The 14,236-nt window shown below is 45.3% G+C and overlaps 1 protein-coding gene across 2 annotated transcripts in view; it reads right to left on the reverse strand.

The window, feature by feature from the left end:
- Nucleotides 1–14,236, reverse strand: part of enpp2 (ectonucleotide pyrophosphatase/phosphodiesterase 2) — a 40,862-nt gene that overhangs the window by 6,081 nt on the left and 20,545 nt on the right. Inside the window, exons 16-22 of one of the 2 annotated variants that reach the window (XM_071395773.1) lie at nucleotides 13,271–13,358; nucleotides 13,095–13,182; nucleotides 12,760–12,929; nucleotides 11,245–11,290; nucleotides 10,877–11,016; nucleotides 5,928–6,063; nucleotides 5,619–5,696 (exon numbers count right to left, since the gene is read on the reverse strand). In XM_071395773.1, the coding sequence (XP_071251874.1) occupies nucleotides 5,619–5,696; nucleotides 5,928–6,063; nucleotides 10,877–11,016; nucleotides 11,245–11,290; nucleotides 12,760–12,929; nucleotides 13,095–13,182; nucleotides 13,271–13,358 (746 nt within the window). Of the gene's footprint in view, nucleotides 1–5,618; nucleotides 5,697–5,927; nucleotides 6,064–10,876; nucleotides 11,017–11,244; nucleotides 11,381–12,759; nucleotides 12,930–13,094; nucleotides 13,183–13,270; nucleotides 13,359–14,236 lie in introns of both variants that reach the window. The other variant, XM_071395772.1, reaches the window with a different exon arrangement.

A 14,236-nucleotide genomic window follows, 5' to 3' on the forward strand; every position in this document is an offset into this window, starting at 1 on the left:
ATCAGACCTACACCCCTGTATGTTTAGGGCCGTGAGGACAGACTGGATCAGACCTACACCCCTGTATGTTTAGGGCCGTGAGGACAGACTGGATCAGACCTACACCCCTGTATGTTTAGGGCTGTGAGGACAGACTGGATCAGACCTACACCCCTGTATGTTTAGGGCTGTGAGGACAGACTGGATCAGACCTACACCCCTGTATGTTTAGGGCTGTGAGGACAGACTGGATCAGACCTACACCCCTGTATGTTTAGGGCTGTGAGGACAGACTGGATCAGACCTACACCCCTGTATGTTTAGGGCTGTGAGGACAGACTGGATCAGACCTACACCCCTGTATGTTTAGGGCTGTGAGGACAGACTGGATCAGACCTACACCCCTGTATGTTTAGGGCCGTGAGGACAGACTGGATCAGACCTACACCCCTGTATGTTTAGGGCTGTGAGGACAGACTGGATCAGACCTACACCCCTGTATGTTTAGGGCTGTGAGGACAGACTGGATCAGACCTACACCCCTGTATGTTTAGGGCTGTGAGGACAGACTGGATCAGACCTACACCCCTGTATGTTTAGGGCTGTGAGGACAGACTGGATCAGACCTACACCCCTGTATGTTTAGGGCTGTGAGGACAGACTGGATCAGACCTACACCCCTGTATGTTTAGGGCTGTGAGGACAGACTGGATCAGACCTACACCCCTGTATGTTTAGGGCTGTGAGGACAGACTGGATCAGACCTACACCCCTGTATGTTTAGGGCTGTGAGGACAGACTGGATCAGACCTACACCCCTGTATGTTTAGGGCTGTGAGGACAGACTGGATCAGACCTACACCCCTGTATGTTTAGGGCTGTGAGGACAGACTGGATCAGACCTACACCCCTGTATGTTTAGGGCTGTGAGGACAGACTGGATCAGACCTACACCCCTGTATGTTTAGGGCTGTGAGGACAGACTGGATCAGACCTACACCCCTGTATGTTTAGGGCTGTGAGGACAGACTGGATCAGACCTACACCCCTGTATGTTTAGGGCTGTGAGGACAGACTGGATCAGACCTACACCCCTGTATGTTTAGGGCTGTGAGGACAGACTGGATCAGACCTACACCCCTGTATGTTTAGGGCTGTGAGGACAGACTGGATCAGACCTACACCCCTGTATGTTTAGGGCTGTGAGGACAGACTGGATCAGACCTACACCCCTGTATGTTTAGGGCTGTGAGGACAGACTGGATCAGACCTACACCCCTGTATGTTTAGGGCTGTGAGGACAGACTGGATCAGACCTACACCCCTGTATGTTTAGGGCTGTGAGGACAGACTGGATCAGACCTACACCCCTGTATGTTTAGGGCTGTGAGGACAGACTGGATCAGACCTACACCCCTGTATGTTTAGGGCTGTGAGGACAGACTGGATCAGACCTACACCCCTGTATGTTTAGGGCTGTGAGGACAGACTGGATCAGACCTACACCCCTGTATGTTTAGGGCTGTGAGGACAGACTGGATCAGACCTACACCCCTGTATGTTTAGGGCTGTGAGGACAGACTGGATCAGACCTACACCCCTGTATGTTTAGGGCTGTGAGGACAGACTGGATCAGACCTACACCCCTGTATGTTTAGGGCTGTGAGGACAGACTGGATCAGACCTACACCCCTGTATGTTTAGGGCTGTGAGGACAGACTGGATCAGACCTACACCCCTGTATGTTTAGGGCTGTGAGGACAGACTGGATCAGACCTACACCCCTGTATGTTTAGGGCTGTGAGGACAGACTGGATCAGACCTACACCCCTGTATGTTTAGGGCTGTGAGGACAGACTGGATCAGACCTACACCCCTGTATGTTTAGGGCTGTGAGGACAGACTGGATCAGACCTACACCCCTGTATGTTTAGGGCTGTGAGGACAGACTGGATCAGACCTACACCCCTGTATGTTTAGGGCTGTGAGGACAGACTGGATCAGACCTACACCCCTGTATGTTTAGGGCCGTGAGGACAGACTGGATCAGACCTACACCCCTGTATGTTTAGGGCTGTGAGGACAGACTGGATCAGACCTACACCCCTGTATGTTTAGGGCCGTGAGGACAGACTGGATCAGACCTACACCCCTGTATGTTTAGGGCTGTGAGGACAGACTGGATCAGACCTACACCCCTGTATGTTTAGGGCTGTGAGGACAGACTGGATCAGACCTACACCCCTGTATGTTTAGGGCTGTGAGGACAGACTGGATCAGACCTACACCCCTGTATGTTTAGGGCCGTGAGGACAGACTGGATCAGACCTACACCCCTGTATGTTTAGGGCTGTGAGGACAGACTGGATCAGACCTACACCCCTGTATGTTTAGGGCTGTGAGGACAGACTGGATCAGACCTACACCCCTGTATGTTTAGGGCTGTGAGGACAGACTGGATCAGACCTACACCCCTGTATGTTTAGGGCTGTGAGGACAGACTGGATCAGACCTACACCCCTGTATGTTTAGGGCTGTGAGGACAGACTGGATCAGACCTACACCCCTGTATGTTTAGGGCTGTGAGGACAGACTGGATCAGACCTACACCCCTGTATGTTTAGGGCTGTGAGGACAGACTGGATCAGACCTACACCCCTGTATGTTTAGGGCCGTGAGGACAGACTGGATCAGACCTACACCCCTGTATGTTTAGGGCTGTGAGGACAGACTGGATCAGACCTACACCCCTGTTGTGTATTTCTTTACACTACAGTCAGTTTCTCCTGGAATGGCCAGATCAATAGAAGAATGTGATGACTGGTTGAGACCCAGAAAACCTTGATAAAGCTTTCAGTAATACCCAACAAACCTTTAAAGCTTTCAGTAATACCCAACAAACCTTTAAAGCTTTCAATAAAAGCCAACAAACATTGATAAAGCTTTCAGTAATACCCAACAAAACTTTAAAGCTTTCAGTAATACCCAACAAGATTTTAAAGCTTTCAGTGATACCCAACAAACATTGATAAAGCTTTCAGTGATACCCAACAAACATTGATAAAGGTTTCAGTAATACCCAACAAACATCCTCTAACCATGAGGAAACCATGACATCGACCCAGTCAGGAAAACATCCCCTAACCATGAGGAAACCATGACATCTACCCAGTCAGGAAAACATCCCCTAACCATGAGGAAACCATGACATCTACCCAGTCAGGAAAACATCCCCTAACCATGAGGAAACCACGACATCTACCCAGTCAGGAAAACATCCCCTAACCATGAGGAAACAACGACATCTACCCAGTCAGGAAAACATCCCCTAACCATGAGGAAACCACGACATCTACCCAGTCAGGAAAACATCCCCTAACCATGAGGAAACCATGACATCTACCCAGTCAGGAAAACATCCCCTAACCATGAGGAAACCACGACATCTACCCAGTCAGGAAAACATCCTCTAACCATGAGGAAACCATGACATCTACCCAGTCAGGAAAACATCCCCTAACCATGAGGAAACCATGACATCTACCCAGTCAGGAAAACATCCCCTAACCATGAGGAAACCACGACATCTACCCAGTCAGGAAAACATCCTCTAACCATGACATCGACCCAGTCAGGAAAACATCCCCTAACCATGAGGAAACCATGACATCGACCCAGTCAGGAAAACATCCCCTAACCATGAGGAAACCACGACATCTACCCAGTCAGGAAAACATCCCCTAACCATGAGGAAACCATGACATCTACCCAGTCAGGAAACCATGACATCTACCCAGTCAGGAAACCATGACATCTACCCAGTCAGGAAAACATCCTCTAACCATGAGGAAACCATGACATCTACCCAGTCAGGAAACCATGACATCTACCCAGTCAGGAAAACATCCCCTAACCATGAGGAAACCATGACATCTACCCAGTCAGGAAAACATCCCCTAACCATGAGGAAACCATGACATCTACCCAGTCAGGAAAACATCCCCTAACCATGAGGAAACCATGACATCTACCCAGTCAGGAAAACATCCCCTAACCATGAGGAAACCATGACATCTACCCAGTCAGGAAAACATCCCCTAACCATGAGGAAACCACGACATCTACCCAGTCAGGAAAACATCCCCTAACCATGAGGAAACCACGACATCTACCCAGTCAGGAAAACATCCCCTAACCATGAGGAAACCACGACATCTACCCAGTCAGGAAAACATCCTCTAACCATGAGGAAACCATGACATCTACCCAGTCAGGAAAACATCCCCTAACCATGAGGAAACCATGACATCTACCCAGTCAGGAAAACATCCCCTAACCATGAGGAAACCATGACATCTACCCAGTCAGGAAACCATGACATCTACCCAGTCAGGAAACCATGACATCTACCCAGTCAGGAAAACATCCTCTAACCATGAGGAAACCATGACATCGACCCAGTCAGGAAAACATCCCCTAACCATGAGGAAACCATGACATCTACCCAGTCAGGAAAACATCCCCTAACCATGAGGAAACCATGACATCTACCCAGTCAGGAAAACATCCCCTAACCATGAGGAAACCACGACATCGACCCAGTCAGGAAAACATCCCCTAACCATGAGGAAACCATGACATCTACCCAGTCAGGAAAACATCCCCTAACCATGAGGAAACCACGACATCTACCCAGTCAGGAAAACATCCCCTAACCATGAGGAAACCATGACATCTACCCAGTCAGGAAAACATCCCCTAACCATGAGGAAACCATGACATCTACCCTGTCAGGAAACCATGACATCTACCCAGTCAGGAAACCATGACATCTACCCAGTCAGGAAAACATCCCCTAACCATGAGGAAACCACGACATCTACCATGACATGGTTGGGGTGGTGTGTACATTATGGAGAGGAGGTGGGGTGGTGTGTACATTATGGCGAGGAGGTGGGGTGGTGTGTACATTATGGAGAGGAGGTGGGGTGGTGTGTACATTATGGAGAGGAGGTGGGGTGGTGTGTACATTATGGAGAGGAGGTGGGGTTGTGTTTACATTATGGAGAGGAGGTGGGGTGGTGTGTACATTATGGAGAGGAGGTGGGGTGGTGTGTACATTATGGAGAGGAGGTGGGGTTGTGTGTACATTATGGAGAGGAGGTGGGGTGGTGTGTACATTATGGAGAGGAGGTGGGGTGGTGTGTACATTATGGAGAGGAGGTGGGGTGGTGTGTACATTATGGAGAGGAGGTGGGGTGTAAACTGTCGACCCACACGCTATCCATATACACTGACTCTCTCTCTCTCTCTCTCTCTCACACACACACACACACACACACACACACACACACACACACACACACACACACACACACACACACACACACACACACACACACACACACAGTCTTCCTTTTAAGTCCCTCTCGTTGGTTGGGTCTGCAGGTCATTAGTCAACGTAATTACTTCCTCAAACATTGAATTCAGACTCAGTGAAAACAGGACTAAACCAGGACACAGTCCATCCATCCATCCATCTTGTCAGTGTGATTTCTGTTCACTGGTGATGACATGTGAATGTGGCCTATGAATTACTATTTGACAAGCCATGTAGTTTTAGAAAAGGTTTGACTTACTTTTGAATGCTGGGTACATGGGTACGGTGTTAGTGATGAGGACTGCATCAAATTTGCCGTCTTGGGTCGGAGCCAGCTCTAAAGATACAACAAAAAATGGTGGAAAATCAACGTTTTAATGTACAGTACAATTTAGATTGCCTCGTGTCTTATTACTGCGTTGTAAACTATAGTACATCAGCTGGGTTCCAGAGGTGGTCTTGAATGCTAAGTGGAATGTGGTGTTAGAACCAGGCGTACGTCAAGCTGGTGCAACCAGCCACTGGTCAACCATAGGAGATCTGACAGGAGAGAACACGGAGGACGTACGTGGAGGGTAGAGGAAGGCGAAGGAGATCTGTTTGTCAGCCTTGTAGTTGGAGCAGGATTGGCTGAAGGCCGGAGGGATACGGAGGTCAGGTCTGACACAGTTAGTCAGATGCTCTGGTAGAGGTGTCACTTCTACCTGGAAAACACAATCACAACGTTAGACCGCTGTAGACTGTAGTCAACGTTAGACCGCTGTAGACTGTAGTCAACGTTAGACCACTGTAGACTGTAGTCAACATTAGACCACTGTAGACTGTAGTCAACATTAGACCACTGTAGACTGTAGTCAACGTTAGACCACTGTAGACTGTAGTCAACATTAGACCACTGTAGACTGTAGTCAACATTAGACCACTGTAGACTGTAGTCAACGTTAGACCACTGTAGACTGTAGTCAACGTTAGACCACTGTAGACTGTAGTCAACGATAGACCACTGTAGACTGTCGTCAACGTTAGACCACTGTAGACTGTAGTCAACGTTAGATCACTGTAGTCAACGTTAGACCACTGTAGACTGTAGTCAACGTTAGACCACTGTAGACTGTAGTCAACGTTAGACCACTGTAGACTGTAGTCAACATTAGACCACTGTAGACTGTAGTCAACGTTAGACCACTGTAGACTGTAGTCAACATTAGACCACTGTAGACTGTAGTCAACGTTAGACCACTGTAGACTGTAGTCAACGTTAGACCACTGTAGACTGTAGTCAACGTTAGACCACTGTAGACTGTAGTCAACGTTAGACCGCTGTAGACTGTAGTCAACGTTAGACCGCTGTAGACTGTAGTCAACGTTAGACCACTGTAGTCAACGTTAGACCACTGTAGACTGTAGTCAACGTTAGACCAATGTAGACTGTAGTCAACGTTAGACCACTGTAGACTGTCGTCAACGTTAGACCACTGTAGACTGTAGTCAACGTTAGACCACTGTAGTCAACGTTAGACCACTGTAGACTGTAGTCAACATTAGACCGCTGTAGACTGTAGTCAACGTTAGACTGTAGTCAACTTTAGACCACTGTAGACTGTAGTCAACGTTAGACCACTGTAGTCAACGTTAGACCACTGTAGTCAACGTTAGACCGCTGTAGACTGTAGTCAACGTTAGACCGCTGTAGACTGTAGTCAACGTTAGACCGCTGTAGACTGTAGTCAACGTTAGACCGCTGTAGACTGTAGTCAACGTTAGACCGCTGTAGACTGTAGTCAACGTTAGACCGCTGTAGACTGTAGTCAACGTTAGACCGCTGTAGACTGTAGTCAACGTTAGACCGCTGTAGACTGTAGTCAACGTTAGACCGCTGTAGACTGTAGTCAACGTTAGACCGCTGTAGACTGTAGTCAACGTTAGACCGCTGTAGACTGTAGTCAACGTTAGACCACTGTAGACAACGTTAGACCGCTGTAGACAACGTTAGACCGCTGTAGACTGTAGTCAACGTTAGACCGCTGTAGACTGTAGTCAACGTTAGACCGCTGTAGACTGTAGTCAACGTTAGACCGCTGTAGACTGTAGTCAACGTTAGACCGCTGTAGACTGTAGTCAACGTTAGACCGCTGTAGACTGTAGTCAACGTTAGACCGCTGTAGACTGTAGTCAACGTTAGACCGCTGTAGACTGTAGTCAACGTTAGACCGCTGTAGACTGTAGTCAACGTTAGACCGCTGTAGACTGTAGTCAACGTTAGACCGCTGTAGACTGTAGTCAACGTTAGACCGCTATAGACTGTAGTCAACGTTAGACCGCTGTAGACTGTAGTCAACGTTAGACCGCTGTAGACTGTAGTCAACGTTAGACCGCTGTAGACTGTAGTCAACGTTAGACCGCTGTAGACTGTAGTCAACGTTAGACCACTGTAGACTGTAGTCAACGTTAGACCACTGTAGACTGTAGTCAACGTTAGACCACTGTAGACTGTAGTCAACATTAGACCACTGTAGACTGTAGTCAACGTTAGACCACTGTAGACTGTATTCAACGTCAGACCACTGTAGACTGTAGTCAACATTAGACCACTGTAGACTGTAGTCAACGTTAGACCACTGTAGACTGTAGTCAACGTTAGACCACTGTAGTCAACGTCAGACCACTGTAGACTGTAGTCAACATTAGACCACTGTAGACTGTAGTCAACGTTAGACCACTGTAGACTGTAGTCAACGTTAGACCGCTGTAGACTGTAGTCAACGTTAGACCACTGTAGACTGTAGTCAACGTTAGACCAATGTAGACTGTAGTCAACGTTAGACCACTGTAGACTGTCGTCAACGTTAGACCACTGTAGACTGTAGTCAACGTTAGACCACTGTAGTCAACGTTAGACCACTGTAGACTGTAGTCAACGTTAGACCACTGTAGACTGTAGTCAACGTCAGACCGCTGTAGACTGTAGTCAACGTTAGACCACTGTAGACTGTAGTCAACGTTAGACCGCTGTAGACTGTCGTCAACGTTAGACCGCTGTAGACTGTAGTCAACGTTAGACCACTGTAGTCAACGTTAGACCACTGTAGACTGTAGTCAACATTAGACCACTGTAGTCAACGTTAGACCACTGTAGACTGTAGTCAACATTAGACCGCTGTAGACTGTAGTCAACGTTAGACCACTGTAGACTGTAGTCAACATTAGACCGCTGTAGACTGTAGTCAACGTTAGACCACTGTAGTCAACGTTAGACCACTGTAGACTGTAGTCAACATTAGACCGCTGTAGACTGTAGTCAACGTTAGACTGTAGTCAACTTTAGACCACTGTAGACTGTAGTCAACGTTAGACCGCTGTAGACTGTAGTCAACGTGAGACCGCTGTAGACTGTAGTCAACGTTAGACCGCTGTAGACTGTAGTCAACGTTAGACCGCTGTAGACTGTAGTCAACGTTAGACCGCTGTAGACTGTAGTCAACGTTAGACCGCTGTAGACTGTAGTCAACGTTAGACCGCTGTAGACTGTAGTCAACGTTAGACCGCTGTAGACTGTAGTCAACGTTAGACCGCTGTAGACTGTAGTCAACGTTAGACCACTGTAGACAACGTTAGACCACTGTAGACTGTAGTCAACGTTAGACCGCTGTAGACTGTAGTCAACGTTAGACCGCTGTAGACTGTAGTCAACGTTAGACCGCTGTAGACTGTAGTCAACGTTAGACCGCTGTAGACTGTAGTCAACATTAGACCGCTGTAGACTGTAGTCAACGTTAGACCGCTGTAGACTGTAGTCAACGTTAGACCACTGTAGACTGTAGTCAACGTTAGACCGCTGTAGACTGTAGTCAACGTTAGACCACTGTAGTCAACGTTAGACCACTGTAGACTGTAGTCAACGTTAGACCACTGTAGACTGTAGTCAACGTTAGACCACTGTAGACTGTAGTCAACGTTAGACCGCTGTAGACTGTAGTCAACGTTAGACCACTGTAGTCAACGTTAGACCACTGTAGACTGTAGTCAACGTCAGACCACTGTAGACTGTAGTCAACGTTAGACCACTGTAGACTGTAGTCAACGTTAGACCACTGTAGACTGTAGTCAACGTTAGACCACTGTAGACTGTAGTCAACGTTAGACCGCTGTAGACTGTAGTCAACGTTAGACCACTGTAGACTGTAGTCAACGTTAGACCGCTGTAGACTGTAGTCAACGTTAGACCGCTGTAGACTGTAGTCAACGTTAGACCGCTGTAGACTGTAGTCAACGTTAGACCACTGTAGACTGTAGTCAACGTTAGACCAATGTAGACTGTAGTCAACGTTAGACCACTGTAGACTGTAGTCAACGTTAGACCAATGTAGACTGTAGTCAACGTTAGACCAATGTAGACTGTAGTCAACGTTAGACCACTGTAGACTGTAGTCAACGTTAGACCACTGTAGACTGTAGTCAACGTTAGACCGCTGTAGACTGTAGTCAACGTTAGACCACTGTAGACTGTAGTCAACGTTAGACCGCTGTAGACTGTAGTCAACATTAGACCACTGTAGTCAACGTTAGACCACTGTAGACTGTAGTCAACGTTAGACCACTGTAGACTGTAGTCAACGTTAGACCACTGTAGACTGTAGTCAACGTTAGACCAATGTAGACTGTAGTCAACGTTAGACCACTGTAGACTGTAGTCAACGTTAGACCACTGTAGACTGTAGTCAACGTTAGACCGCTGTAGACTGTAGTCAACGTTAGACCACTGTAGACTGTAGTCAACGTTAGACCACTGTAGACTGTAGTCAACGTTAGACCGCTGTAGACTGTAGTCAACATTAGACCACTGTAGTCAACGTTAGACCACTGTAGACTGTAGTCAACGTTAGACCACTGTAGACTGTAGTCAACGTTAGACCACTGTAGACTGTAGTCAACGTTAGACCAATGTAGACTGTAGTCAACGTTAGACCACTGTAGACTGTAGTCAACGTTAGACCACTGTAGACTGTAGTCAACGTTAGACCGCTGTAGACTGTAGTCAACGTTAGACCACTGTAGACTGTAGTCAACGTTAGACCACTGTAGACTGTAGTCAACGTTAGACCGCTGTAGACTGTAGTCAACATTAGACCACTGTAGTCAACGTTAGACCACTGTAGACTGTAGTCAACGTTAGACCACTGTAGACTGTAGTCAACGTTAGACCACTGTAGACTGTAGTCAACATTAGACCACTGTAGTCAACGTTAGACCACTGTAGACTGGAACAGGGACAGGGTTGGAGTTAAAACCTACAGGAGGGTATCTCTCCAGGAACAGGGTTGGAGAGCCCCACTCTAGCGACTATAATTAGACCACTGTTCAAATTAGTAGTCAACATAAAATATTGACGATTATTGAATGAGCTATTTTCCCTTGTCAAACATCAGTTATAAACTCAGTGTGTACAGTAAATAGCATATAACTAATATCAAAATAAACCATGTCTGAAACTTGTAAGCTGTGTCCTGTTTGACATACCTGTTTGGAGACGGTATAGGACGTCCATAGGGGCATAGAGAGTGATTCACTGTACCCACTGATATAGTCACTGTGGTGTAGAATGCTGTATTTAGTACGGAACAGAACTGCAGGTCGACCATGAGGGAGGTTCTTGCTGTCTGGAAGAGAAGACAATAATCCTTAAAGCTGGTAACAAGACTCTGGAGAGGATATTCAATAGTAATATGAGAAACAGGACATAATAAAAAACCCTTACTGACATGTCTATGTAATAACGTGTTAATAACAACATTGTAGGGTGCAGTAATTAGTGTTATTACACAGGTATTATCATTACTACGACTCAGGCATGAGACCAACGATAATGAAACCAGAGAGAGACGTACCATCAGCAGCTTGCCTCAGTCTCTGATTAAGCTCTTCCACTTTGTTCTGTAAGAGACAGAGCCACAGTGACTCCAGGTTATAGCCTCTTACAACGGGCACTTTCAAAGCTCTCTGCCCCTTATTTTTTGAACGCAACTGCAAAAAGATTGAAGGTGAATGTCTCTTGCAAAGACATCTATAATCTCTGCAGAAGCAAGATGACTTCACAGACAGAAATAAGAAGAAGAGGGAATCAAACAAACAAAGCATGAGAACGTGTAACAGCAGCTATGGATTACAGAGACAACAATCAGTGGCAGACACAGAAACCACTTTAGACACGTAACATACACAACATGTAGTAATGCCTAGTGCTACAGATATCAGTCAGGTCATAGGTCAAACACACACGCAATAAAGATCAATATAACAACATGTAGTCTGTTTCTTGAGATGCAGAAATCAACCTGATTAACTTTATTGAAGCAAATATCAAGTTGATATAAAAACCAAAAGCTTCAATATCCGTCTGTCTTCGGCTGTGAAAGCCATAAAAATACAATCTCATTCTAGTTCTGTGGTGGGAGCCATAGAGATGAATACAGTTTCTACAGTATCTATCTCTATAATGAAACAGTATCAATCTCTACAGTGATACAGTATCTATCTCTATAGTGAAACAGTATCAATCTCTACAGTTTCTACAGTATCTATCTCTATAGTGATACAGTATCTATCTCTATAGTGATACAGTATCTATCTCTATAGTGAAACAGTATCAATCTCTATAGTGATACAGTATCTATCTCTATAGTGAAACAGTATCAATCTCTATAGTGATACAGTATCTATCTCTACAGTGATACAGTATCTATCTCTATAGTATCTATCTCTATAGTGATACAGTATCTATCTCTATAGTGATACAGTATCTATCTCTATAGTGATACAGTATCTATCTCTACAGTGATACAGTATCAATCTCTATAGTATCTATCTCTATAGTGATACAGTATCTATCTCTATAGTGATACAGTATCTATCTCTATAGTGATACAGTATCTATCTCTATAGTGATACAGTATCTATCTCTACAGTGATACAGTATCTATCTCTATAGTGATACAGTATCTATCTCTACAGTGATAGTCTCTATCTCTACAGTTTCTACAGTATCTATCTCTATAGTGAAACAGTATCAATCTCTATAGTATCTATCTCTATAGTGATACAGTATCTATCTCTACAGTGATACAGTATCAATCTCTACAGTGATACAGTATCAATCTCTACAGTGATACAGTATCAATCTCTACAGTTTCTACAGTATCTATCTCTATAGTGATACAGTATCAATCTCTACAGTTTCTACAGTATCTATTTCTATAGTGATACAGTATATATCTCTATAGTGATACAGTATCTATCTCTACAGTATCTATCTCTACAGTGATACAGTATCTATCTCTATAGTGATACAGTATCTATGGTATATATCTCTATGGCTATAACATCTGTGCTGTTCTGTAGCTGACCTTGTCATCACAGCTGCAGCCTAAGTCATCAGTCAGAGTAATGATGGGACCTGAGATGGTGGGTTTAGACACCTCCTCTGGCACGGTGGGCTTGTGGACCGGGCTCTTCAACAGGTGGTTCAGACTGCCATGAGTCCCATTGTTAGAGGCAGGCTTCAGGCCAAGCAGATCTGTTTCCATGAAAACGGACAATAAAGTATCGTATTGTTACGATGATTACAGTAAGAGCTCAAGTCAAGTCAATGCAACTACACCGTCCATAACGTACGAGTACGGGGCTGACGAGTGCTACTGTAGGCCTCCCTCAAGTTAAAAAAATCATGAAGATGCCTTACCACACATGACATTGTAAAGTTCAATGTTTTCAAAAACGGGCACTTTGGTCTTGAATTTAAACATAGGTCCATATCCAAAGAAAATAGTCTGAAGAACAGGAACAGGATAAAGGTAAAGATTAATAATTTATGACAACAAGAACTCTTAAATCAAGATGAGGAGAAAACTAGCATACCTGCATGCTGTTTATCTTGTTGTCGTAACCGTGATCTCCTGCAAAACCACATTTCCCAGGGTGCCTCTTTCCTCCTTCTGGAGACTTCCTGTAACAGACAGCATGATGCAAAAAAAACATTTTTTTTTTTCCAACATCAGACAATTCATGGTTTTAATAATATTAACTATCTACAATTCCTCACTGGGATGAAGACTATATGCAGCCTAAATAAACATTCAAGGACATTGTGTCTGATTTTCATAACGTTTGATTTGATTCAAACCAGACCACACAGATACAGCCCAACATACACAGTAACACACTGAAATCCTTATAGCCCCAAGTGTAAAGGGTTCTGTTTTTCCAAGGCCAACCCTACACCACTACATTTCCCTGTAAAACCATGTAATTGGAAAACACACACTTTTTTTTAATGAAGTTTGCATTAAACACTACAGTCAGTGGTGTCTGTGTAGGGGACAACCCACAAGCACGTAGAGCCTGAAAAATCACCAACGGCAGGGAAAACGGCTAACAAATATTTCATTTCATTTGGGAATTTAATTTAAAAGACAGTTTTACTCTGCTAGCTGCAAAGCTGCAGGAGGGTAAGAATTTCTCACTCAGAAAGCATTAAGTTCACAACTCATGGTGCCAGCGATTTAAACTAGTCTATATCTTAGCAGGCAGGGGGAGGGATCTCAAAGATCTCTTTCATTGAGCTCTGTGGCCATGCCAACTTAAACAGGGTGACGTCCCCATGCAGCAGGCTTATTCTGAACCAGCCCTCTCCTCTCTGTCTTTCAAACATTGATTTGTTTTCAGTTGTCGTCCGCGACAGACAGGCAGACATTACCTCATGTGTTTACATAGGGAGTGACAACTTTCCACTGGGTCTGACCAACACTGGCACTGATGATGACAAGCAAACAGAGTCTGTCCAGGTTCATGTTAACAGACACTGCCTGCTCCTGGAACAGGGTA

This window comes from Salvelinus alpinus, chromosome 4, assembly GCF_045679555.1.
Source record: "Salvelinus alpinus chromosome 4, SLU_Salpinus.1, whole genome shotgun sequence".
NCBI lineage: Eukaryota > Metazoa > Chordata > Actinopteri > Salmoniformes > Salmonidae > Salvelinus > Salvelinus alpinus.